General features: G+C 39.6%; 1 protein-coding gene across 2 annotated transcripts in view; it reads left to right on the top strand.

The window, feature by feature from the left end:
• The window catches only part of ARHGEF28 (Rho guanine nucleotide exchange factor 28), a 263760-nt gene that overhangs the window by 139131 nt on the left and 112484 nt on the right, over positions 1-12145 (top strand). The window contains exon 1 of one of the 2 annotated variants that reach the window (XM_008161934.3): positions 11794-12140. The exons of the other annotated variant lie outside the window; for it this stretch is intronic. Within the exon in view, the coding sequence (XP_008160156.2) occupies positions 12056-12140 (85 nt within the window). The 5' untranslated portion in view covers positions 11794-12055. Of the gene's footprint in view, positions 1-11793; positions 12141-12145 lie in introns of those variants that run through there. 2 annotated transcript variants of the gene reach the window in all.

Below are 12145 nucleotides of genomic sequence, written 5' to 3'. Positions count from 1 at the left end.
GATTCTTACAGTACACGTTTTTTTCTTTATTGATTAAGGTATTACATATGTGTCCTTATCGCCCCATTGCCCCCTCCCCCCCCTCCCCACTCATGTCCTCACCCCTCTGGTGTCTGTGTCCATTGATTATGCTTATATGCATGCATACAAGTCCTTTGGTTGATCTCTCCCCCTTACCCCTCCCCTCCCCTACCTTCCCTCTGAGGTTTGATGGTCTGATTGATGCTTCTCTGTCTCTGGATCTGTTTTTGTTCATCAGTTTATGTTGTTCATTATATTCCATAAATGAGTGAGATCATGTGATATTTATCTTTCTCTGACTGGCTTATTTCACTTAGCATAACGCTCTCCAGTTCCATCCATGATGTTGCAAATGCTAAGAATTCCTTCTTTTTTACCACAGCATAGTATTCCATTGTGTAGATGTACCACAGTTTTTTAATCCACTCATCTGCTGATGGGCACTTAGGCTGTTTCCAAATCTTAGCTATGGTAAATTGTGCCACTATGAACATAGGGGTGCATATATCCTTTCTGATTGGTGTTTCTAGTTTCTTGGGATATATTCCTAGAAGTGGGATCACTGGGTCAAATGCGAGTTCCACTTTTAGTTTTTTGAGGAAACTCCATACTGTTCTCCACAGTGGCTGCACCAGTCTGCATTCCCACAAGCAGTGCACGAGGGTTCCTTTTTCTCCGCATCCTCGCCAGCACTTGTTGTTTGTTGACTTGTTGATGATAGCCATTCTGACAGGTGTGAGATGGTACTGCATTGCTGTTTTGATTTGCATCTCTCGGATGATTAGTGACTTTGAGCATTTTTTCATATGTCTCTTGGCCTTCCTTATGTCTTCTTTCGAAAAGTATCTATTTAGGTCCGTTGCCCATTTTTTGATTGGGTTGTTTATTTTCCTTTGGTTAATTTGTATGAGTTGGCTAATGTCTCTCTATGCTCCAGGCTACAGAAGTTTATATGGGCCTCCCCACCCCCGTTTTTTTTTTCCTTTGGGGAGGGGGGTGGTCATTTCTCTACTATAAGCCAAAGCTTACCAGTGATATGGTTTTGAAATCAAAGGGTTGGGATGGAAAAATATCCCAAGAAGACCTTTGGGAATGCAAAGTTATTTGTAAAAATTGACTCAAATTTTATGTCTTTTTTTTTTTTTTAACTTCAGTGACATTTTCTTATTGCAGTTGTTGAGCTTTTAAAAATTGTTTTTGGTAGAAGAAATTGCTGATTTACTGGAATTTTGCTGAGTGTTATAAGCTCAATTTGGTTCTCTTATCACAAATGTCCTGCCTTTTATATTTGTGGCTTCATTGCTTTGATAAAATTCCCCCTGTGGAATGCAGGTAGTAAAACATTGTTTCATTAAATTAGAAATTAGAATATTTGTTGGAAGACTTTTATCCCATAAATTAGAAGAATCTTTTTTAGGTTAATATATACTATAACTAGGAAACATGAAGAAACTAAAGCCTTACTAGAGGTTTATAGTTTATCATATTGTCTTTTTTTCTGATTAAAAAACACACACACAACACCAGAGTGGCTCAGTTGGTTGAGCATTGTCCTGTGCACTGAAAGGCTGGCAGTTTGATTTCTAGTCAGGGCACATCTTGGTTGTGGGTTTGATCTCCCAGTTGGGGCACATATGGAGGGTACCTGATCCATATTTGTCTCTTTTCTCTTCTCTCCCTCTCCCTCTCCCTCTCCCTCTCTCTCTCTTCCCTCTCTCTTCCTCTCCCCTCTCCCCTCTCCCCTCTCCCCTCTCCCCTCTCCCCTCTGCCCTCTCCCCTCTCCCCTCTCCCCTCTCCCCTCTCCCCTCTCCCCTCTCCCCTCTCCCCTCTCCCCTCTCCCCTCTCCCCTCTCCCCTCTCCCTCTCCCTCTCCCTCTCCCTCTCTCTCTCTCCCTCTCTCTCCCTCTCTCTCCCTCTCCCCTCTCCCCTCTCCCCCTTCTCCCCTCTCCCCTCTCTCTCTCTCTCCCCTCTCTCTCTCTCTCAGCATGTCCTCAGTGGGGATTAAAAAATATAAAAAGCCTATCTTAAATTATAATTTCCAAGTCTAGGAAGCAGTGATGAGTCTAATGTCCTGCTTAATGTTTGCTCACCAAGGTTTACAGGAAAAAAAAAAAAAGAGAGAGAGAGAGAGAGTAGTTAAAGTTAGGAGTTGCTAATCTAAGCATTAAGTTATCCTATGGTTCTGAACTCCAGGTTTTAATTTCAGTGGAATTACCATGGAGCTGTAACAATACTGGAGCCTGGATCCACCCTTAGAGAGGTTGAATTTAATTGGTTTGGAATGTAGCCTGTGCTTCAAGAGTTCTAAGAGCACCCCAGGTGATTCTCAGGTGTGGTGGAGCTTGAGAACCAGGGACACACTTCCTTACTTTAAGGTGCTCTGCTCTGCTGAAATCACCCCGGACTTACTGGGTTTCCATATTTTTGGAATTTAGATTATAAAAGCAATTAATGGAAGCCAACTTGTATTAGGTTTGCAGACTTTTAATGATTATCACCATCAATATATTCATAGATGTGGGAAATTTGAAAACTTTGGGAAAAAATTATTGAAAAAATTTCCTAACTACTTGAACCTTAATGAGGTTATTAGAGATGCACAGATTGGGAGGAAGGGAGTTGGGTTTACACTAATGTTATAAGGGCATTATGATGATGCTTGATGTTTTTGGCATTAGTACCTGTAGTATAATCTAAATCACCTTTTTCATCTCACAAACCACCTTAATTTCTGAAATGTAATCGAGGGAGGGGAAATGGCAGTTTTTTTTCCCCCTCTGAACTCTAAGTTCTTCATTCTCCAAAATAATATCTTCAACTCCAAATAAACCAGTTTCGTGAATAAGTTAATTCCATAGGATCCTTCTCTAAAGATTCTATCTTGATATTTAAATCAAATGATTAGCTTATACATTTCAAATAAGTATAACATTTAAGGAAACTACAACTAATTATGAAACAAATGAAAAATATGAACTATATTCTGGAAATAGCATTTATAAAATTTTTATATGGAAAGTTAAAATTCCACTCAGAAATTTCTTACCTTTTCCTTGTTATGGAACACTTCAGGAAACCTGTGTGCACAGACACTTAATGAAAGAACTGCCCTCACAGAGGACTCACTGGGCTGTGGGCTTGATTGCAGTGTAAATGTGTTTATGTGCGTTTAGGCATGTTTTTTACTGAGTACCAGTGGTTAATCCCTTGGAAGGGACTTTAGAGCAATTAACATTCTGGTTAGCTTTCATGCCACTCAGTACAAGCTCTAACAATTTATTGGGACAATTTGCTTTAACTGTTTGAGTGGCTAATTAAAAAGGCATTTTTATGAAAAACGGCCCCTTACTCCAGACATGGGCAAGAAAGCCAACAGAATTTATTCTTTATATGAGGTTCTGCTGAAAACTATGTGTAATAAAATATAGAGTAGTGATGCAATTAGAGGCCAAACAGGAGATCCATCAGTAAATAATCTATTGTTGCTTCATAATATTTAAAATCGCAAACAAAAAATCAGAATAAAGAGTGAAGTTGAAGGTATCTAGATCTAGAACTTGACAAAAAAACTTCAAGTAAGCTAGCTGGGTTTCACCCGGGTTCTTGAGATTTGTCTGCCAAGAGGCTTTCTGTTGACCTGACTGAGGTAGATTCACCTGTGCACAGGTGGCACATGGGAGCTTCTCATTGGGGTTAACTCTTGGGAACTATTAAAATTATTTTCAGCATATAATCTTAATGTCTAATTAATTCCCTTAGAGTTACACAGCAACTTTACATAATAAGAAGTTAAGCAAAAAGAAATGGAATTTTATGCTTGACTTGAATACTATACATCTGAATAAGTGATGCAAACATTCTTTTAACATGAATTGCAAACATTGAGTCAACACAGATTCTGTACTGTTTGTCTCCATCTCTTAACATTTTTAAACTATTTTTTAGAACAGTATTAGATTTATAGAAAAGTTGTAAAGGTAATACAGATAGTTGCCATATGCCCATTTCCCCACTTCCCCAGTTTCTCCTATTATTAACATTATATATTACTATGCTACATTTGGTGACAATAGACAAGTGTTGATACATTATTATTGATTAATGTTTTTACTTTATGTAGGTTTTATAGTTTTTATCTAATTTTTTTTTTCTGTCTCAGGATGCCATATTACATTTAGTTGTCATGTCTCTTAGCTTCTCTTGGCTATGAGAGTTTCTCAGACTTTCCTTGTTTTTGATGATCTTCACAGTGTTAGGAGTCCTGGCCAGGTATTTTGTAGAATGTCTCTCAATTGGTATTTTTCTGATATTTTTCCATCATTATACTGAAGTTCTGGGAGGAAGTTCACAGAGGTAAAGTACCATTTTCATTACGTCATATCAGTGGTCTATACCGTCAACATTACTTATCACTGTGAATGATGACCTTGATCACCTGGCACAGGTAGGGTTTGTCAGGTTTCTCCATGGTAAAATTACTCTTTCCTAACTGTCTCCATACTGTACGCTTTGGAAGGAAGTGATGATGTGCAACTCATATTTCACGAGTAGGAAGTTATCTCTATACTTCCTTGTGGATTAAATATCTACATAGAATTATTCTATATGGGAGACTTGCATTCCCCCCCCCCCCTTATTCATTTATTCAGTTATTTATGTCAGTATGGATTCATGGATATTTTCTTTATACTTTGGGTAATAATCTAGCCCTAGTACTTTGTTTTTCAGAGTGTTCTAGCATTGGCCATGGAGCTCTTTCAGTTGGCCTCTGTATCTTATCTACATACTAGAAGCCCGTTGCATGAAGATTCGTGCAATAGACCTTCCTTCACCTGGCTGCCGGCACCAGTTTTCCGCCGGCACCAGTTTTCCGCCAGCACCAGTTTTCCTCTGGCACCTGGGACCCAGGCCTTGGCTCTGGCCACCCGCCGATCAGAGCGCCTCCCACCGGCCCGATTGGCCACCCAGAGTCCCGCTGCCTGTGCCTTCTGCCGGCCCCATCGGTCCCCCCTCAGCAGCGGCCCAATCGGCCACCCCGAGTCCCGCCCCCTGCGCCTCCCGCTGGCCCAGTCCTGGGCATAGCGGAGTGATGGTTAATTTGCATATTACCCTTTTATTATGTAGGATCCCTGTCATTGTGGGCTTTTTGTTTAGGGTGATGGAAGTATTCTCTATGATACTGTGATGGTGGATATACGGCGCTGCATTTTTCAAAACCCATAGAACATATGGACACAGAGTAAACTCCAATGTGTGCAAATAAAAAAAGTTAAGAACACAGACAATGGGGTGATGAGGGTTGGGTGGGGGGGGGGGCACAGGAATGGGCTAGAAGAGGTTAATGGGGGGAAAAGAGGACCTATGTAATTCTTTCAACAATAAAGATTTTTAAAAAATTAGGAAGTTGGAGGACCCTCTGGTGGAATGCAGAATGTGACAAATGACTCTAACTACTAAACATGTGTGAAATACCTTTCTATAGGGGGTGGGAATGCAGATTTGGAAACCAGTAGAGTCTGTAAGACTGAAGGCAAAAGAAACTACATAAGCACTGTCTTCTAGGTGATAAAGTTGTTTCCCACAGGGTACAGGTTAACAATTTGGGTTCCCTATAAATGTGTGCTGGAAATGAGCGATCAAGTGAGTGGAGTATGGATAGTAGGTGCCAGGTTTCTCACTCTTGGAGCGGGAGTTTATAGATAAGCGAGGGGTGGAGGCCAGGATGATTCATGTGCTAATAAATTAGAGTTGTAGACATCAGTATGCACTTACGATTAGTTAATATGGATATACATGGTTGTATAGAGAAATATTTGTAGATTTGTGTATGTGCATAGGTTAGGACCCACACATACATATATTTCCTTGCCCTGTTAGATGAGGGGACCTAGAAGCAGCAACGTTCCATCCAGTAGCATATACAAGATGAGCCATCCATTACATTTTATGTGAATTTTAGCTGTGAACTGTGGCATTGATAGTTTAGAGTTCATGTCAAAACTAATTATTTACATTCTTTGCTTATTTTATACCTCATAGTTATTTACATGTGAATAAACATGTGAAAATCTATAGAACAGAGAGTTGAACAGTGAATGTTAAAACTAATAAAAATTAGTGTGTGAATAAGTGTGTGGCATGTAAGGAACATTTTTGGTGTGTGGGAAAATTGGAATTGGAACATTATCAGAATAAACCGAAAATGTAATTATCGCTGTTGCTCTCCCTAAGTGTCTTGGCTCTTCCTACGATAAGGAATTGTTTTCTCCTTAGACTATAATAAGATACATTCCTACCCCTTTAATCCTTTCTCTGTCTAGGCTCATGGCTCGTGTCCTTGCTTCTCCCACTACCAGGGTCCCTCACATCCATTATCCACAGCTGCCTCTCCAAGATAAATGCAAAATTCCTCATGACTTATCCTTCAGAAAAACTTAGCCAACTTGTCCAAATTCTTTCCTTTCAGGTTATGCCCAGCACTTCGGTGTTAAAAAAAAAAGATGTTCACCATGGGTGTTTTACCTTAAGAGAATCCTCTAAGTAGAACGGATATCTGTAGCAATACAAAATGCTGGTGGAAGCTTTGACAATATAATTCTTTAATATGTTGCTTCAGGAAGAAAGTCTATTCTTTTCCTGTCCTGAAGGTATTCCCTTCTTATACTACATGTAGATACATCATAATACAAGTAATGTCCCTTGGTTGGATTTTTAGATCTTATTAATTTTTCTCCCTAGACAATAGAGTGATATAAAGAGGCATAAGCAGAACCTCTGAAGCAGGATGCAGGTTTTTTGTTGAAATAAATCAAAGTAATAAAGGTAGATGAGAAAAATTTTAAAAATCTTATTTTTAAAAGTAAGATGAATGAGGGTTCCATTTTTCCACAATCTCTCCAACTTTTCTTGTGGATAATAGTCATTCTAACATGTATTTCATTATAGTTGTGATTTGCATTTCCCTAATAGCTAGTGAAGTTGAACATCTTTTCATATGTCTAGTGGCTGTTTGCATTTCATCTTGGGGTAAGTGTCTGTTCAGGTCCTCTGTCCATTTTTTAAATTTGGATTGTTTGTCAGACAGAAAAAGTGAAGAACCATATGATTTCACTCATGTGTGGGCTATAAAACTGAAAGCAACCAATGAACAAACACGAAAAACAGCCCAAAACTCATAGACTTAGACAACAGTATGGTAGTTACCAGAGGGAAGGAGGGGGGCGGTTAATAAAGGGTAAAAGGGGTCAAATATATGATAAAGGAAGATGATCTGACTTTGGGTGGTTGGCATACAATGCAATGCACAGATCATGTAGCATAGAAATGTACACTTAAAACCTAAATTATTAACCAACGTCACCCCAATAAAATTAATTTAAAAAATTGAACTCATACAAAAACAAAAATAAGATATTATGAATGGTAGAATCCTAGAATTCCAATTTATGACAACAGTGATTGTACTGTGCTCCCAATTCACGTGTAATATATGTGAATTCAATTTTATGGGCTTGTTAAAAATATAAAATAGGATGGGGAGGTGGGGAGAAAAATAATAATTTAAATCTCAGGTGGCTCTACCCATGATTGCACTCTGTGAGTATAATGTCCCTGAGTGAGTGTGACACTGGGGATGCGATTGTGCTGTTCCCACCATGCATCTCATAAGTGAGCACCTCTTACCACATGGAGATGAGCTGTGCCTTTAAAGATCCTCATTTTCTATATAACATGGCTTCTCAATGCAAGCCAATCATTTCACCCGGTGCCAACCTAAAGTAATGCTGTTCTCCAATGAAAAACTGCTGGGGTTGAACTTAGATGACCTGGTGTCCTTCTAAGAGATTTTGGAGGAAGATTTTGACCATCTCTGATCTTCACCTGCTGCTAGAACCAGAGGCTCCATGTAATTGTCACGGTACTGGCTGAAGTTATCCAGAATAGGTTTGTCCTGGCGTTTGGGGTCTTGCCTCCTCTGGTCTATACTTTTTATGACTTTTTCAAGAACGGTGTCTAGCAGTGTTAAACACTGGTCCCTGGTGGTCAAACGAGGGAGCAGAAAAATAATAAATTCTCTTCTTTCTGCCTTGTATGATTTTCTGGAATGTCTTTACACATTGCCATGTCTTAGTTTTGAAAATCAAGCTATTACTTCTGAGGTAGTGTCTATAATGTAGAAGAAAAAGATAGTGAAAGGGCAACTTCATGATTTTTCTTAAATCTTTATTGTTGAAAGTATTATATACGTCCCCTTTTTTCTCCCATTGGCCCCGCCCCTGCTCCCCACGCCAGGCCTCCAGCATGAAAGGGAAACTTTAGACTTAATATTTATGCTAAAAGTTATTGAAAACTTACTTATGTTAAGTTTTTTTTATTATTATCTCATTTGGTCCTCACACATCTTTGAAGTGTAGAGGTTATGGTCTTGTTTTGAATAAAACAACTGAGGATCAGAAAGTACGAGTGACTTGATTGGGGCCACTAAGCAAGTAAGTGACAGAGCCAGTGAGCCCAGATGTGTATGGCTCCAAGAAAGCATGGTTTTTCTCTTTGGCTTGTGGTTCCTTAAAAATATAAGGATGTACATATAAGTTATGTACACAGTTATGACACAGTTCCTTAAAAATATAAGTTATGACACAGTTCTTGCCCTCCAGGCATGCGAGGCCCCATTGAAGGCTAAGAAAACTTACAAATACTATAATTCAAATCAAAACATAAATACCCCTCTATGGGGATTTACTTTTATCAAGGTTGAAAGGTAGGTGACCTGTTCTCTGATGAGGAGAATCGAGGAAAGTTTCCCTTCGATGCTGAAACTTCAAGGCAGCAGCATCTGTCCTGGATGATTGTAACCGTATGGAGGTCATTTTCTAAGGAAAGGATTTTCGAATTGAAGGAGGCACAGTAAGGCTGATGAAATCATTCGCACTTGCATTGTAATGGTTGTATGCTCTCTGGGGAGAAGTGGCCTTGGGGATATATCACTGAATTCTGCCAACTGCAATTGCAATCAGCCAGAGAAAGCAAAGAAATTAACTGATTGAATATGAATGAGATGTAAATAACATCTTGAAATAATTTAAATATTGGCACAATGGAAAAAAATAGTCTATTACTATAGAAAATGGGGATAAATGACCTACAGTCAGGGAAAGTTTTAGGGTGAGCAAGAAAAATAAGAAGGGGTGTATGAACACCATATTTTTACATGTTAACTGAACTGTATATGGCTGGTTAGTGGAAATCATTTCATTCTTTAAAATATATTGATTAAAAAATAAAAAATAAAACCTATAGAACAAAAAATAAGATATTGATAAGCAAATGAGATTAGAAAATTTCTTGTGGGGCTTTTCACATGTATTGTTTCAGTGGTTTTTGAATTTTTATTGTCAAAATAATTTTCATATCAATAATCAATTGATATGCAATTGATCCCTCTGGGCTTTGGGGAAAATTATATTAATACTAGTAGCCTTGCGCATGAATCCCTGCGCCAGTAGCTTGCTGCTGCCCTCCAGTAGCTCTCCGCCCACTGTCCCGCCCTCCTGTAGCTCCCCTTTTCCTCTCCCCCATAGCTTGCTGCCTTGCCTCCTCCTGTAGCTCTCCGCTGCCTGCTTGTAGCTCAATGCCCCACCCTCCTGCTGATCCATGATCTGGTTGTTACACTTCACGGCGTAATGACCATTTGCATATTACATCTTTATTATATAGGATGGATCTATCTACCTAGAATCTCAACTAATAGAAATGTGTTTTGCAGAGTTCTTTCATATCTCTCTTTGTCTGCATTGTCCTGAAGTTCTTATCTAGTACTGATGATCAAGCTAGGAGCAGCCTGCTCCAGTAGTTTGCTGACCTGGGATTTATCCTAGTAAGGTGGCTCTAAAACTTCATCTTGCATAAGAATGAAAGACAATAGTATCTCCTGGTCCAGCACTTTCATTTCAGTTTGGTGATTGTACTGGTTGGTGGAGATTCCCTTTTTTGATCTGTGGATATCTCTGAGGCAGCCCAAGGGTGCATGGACCTATGTACACCCCAAGCATTGCCGGGAGCCCTAGAGAAAAACGGGTTTTCACCACCCATAAGTACTGTCTGTTTTCAAATAGAGATACTGTTGTAATGAATAAAATATAAACATACTTAAACACTTTACAAGAGTTCATGTAGCTTTTTGTCAATGTACATGTTTACAATAAAGAGGATATAAAAATACTACAGCTGTTATATAAAGATTCCACACCCACAAGTTAAGACTAATAAGTGTAAATCATTCATTTATTCAGCACATGCCTACAATGTTTCTGGCACTGTTCTGAGCCCTAAAACAGAATGAATGGAAGCACCCATCCACAAGATTTTATCTGTTTTCTTATTAAAGATATATATGGACTAAAACTCTTACCTAATGTAAGGGTTGAGAGTATTTTATCCTTACAGTTGCACCTACTTGATGAATAAGAATACACAGTTATTCAAATAAAAAGGCACAAAGTAGAAATGTACTAATGTTTATTTTCACTTAGTTATAATGCTTACAATTATCTTTTAGTTGTATTTTGTCCTAGTTATATGTTATATAAGAACACAGTGGTGATTTATGTAATTCTGATTTGAATTTGAAATTAAATGGCTTTTCTCCTTTCTCCACTTCTCTCTGTGCCCCTCACCCAACACCTCTCAACAGATAGGATTAGCTGTCACAGAGCAGGTTACGCATCTATTTCCTTACACAGCATTGCACGATAGTGCCAACCATTTGGGAAATAATTGACGTGAAGAGATGAATGTTAATTAAGACACATATTGTCATGTTCCAAACCTGCAGGATGGAACAGATCCTCATATTGTTTGGGTCTCAGATGACCTCAAAAAACAAAACACAATACTTCTTGCTATCACTGCTACTTAAAGAAATGCTTAAAAGAGACTCCCCTATGAAACTTGGGGTACATTTTCCCACCACAGATCTTGGTTGCTATGCCTGAGCTTATTTGGGGCACGTGCATCCATGTGCTTCTAGGGAGTCTGGAAGTAAATTTGAGCAGTGTTACGCTTTATGGGGAGGCGGTAATGAGCTTCCACTGAATGCTAATTAGGGGAGAGTTGTTCAGGGAGACAGCCTAAGAACTGTTGGTTTGTGGTAAATTAGTCACTAGCTCTATTGAGGCCCACTGCAGGGTTAGATCAGAGCTATGATGGCGCCCAAATCCTTATGATCCACAGCCAAACTTGGTGACAATTTAAGAAAACAGCTCCATTGTGCTAAATAGTAGTAGATGACTTTGCCTGAATTTAATGAGAGGAGTGTAATTCTGTATGAAATCTAAAGCTCTCAACCGCTTCAGGATTAAAAAGGTGGGGAGACTGGATGTTAAGTGAATTATCAGAGCTGTTTTGGCTCTTAGAACTGAAAAGCTGCCAAACCAGCCAGTGGTATGAAAAGATAGATTGCTCTGGAAAAATCCTTGCCCTGAGTGTGGTGGCCTTCATTTGCGTGTGCAAGGCGCTTTCTGGCTGTCCACACACATAAATCTCAGCCTTTATCTAACACGGCACAGGGTGGCTTTTCTGAGAAATGATACTCTAGCTCCAGATCGAAACAATTGCCTGCGTTTGGAAGCTTTTCTTGAATCACAAGCAGCTCTTTCAATTCCCAGTTACCTTTCTTCTTCATTTCCATTTCCAGCCACCAGAAGAGGGGAGTTAATGATTCATTGGCTCCCAATGACCTTTTGAATAACTGGACTGTGATGTGCCAGTGCGACTCAGCTCCCTCTCTCTCTCTCCCTTTTACTTCCCTAGTTTGGCTTTAATATTTACAGCCTCCTTCTCGGTCTACATGCCTGAACGCCTGAAGGAAGCAAAACATTTATTGCCTCTCCCTCCCCGTGTTCGCCAGCTTTTCACTCAGCCCCGTTCCTTCCTTTTACATCACATGGGAGACTCGCCTCCTGGCTGGGACGCCCGGGTTCTTCCTGAGTCTCTACTCGATCTGTTGGATCTGTCGGTCTCACCGACACAAAACGATGGATTCTGACTCAGACTCACCTTTTAACTACTCGTGGCCTGCCTTCCCCAAAATGAAGATTCGACGGAGGGCGTCCAGACAAGGTAGA

The sequence above is a fragment of the Eptesicus fuscus genome, chromosome 4, assembly GCF_027574615.1.
Source record: "Eptesicus fuscus isolate TK198812 chromosome 4, DD_ASM_mEF_20220401, whole genome shotgun sequence".
NCBI classification, from domain to species: Eukaryota; Metazoa; Chordata; class Mammalia; order Chiroptera; family Vespertilionidae; genus Eptesicus; species Eptesicus fuscus.
This window is presented reverse-complemented; position numbering and strand designations above follow the sequence as displayed.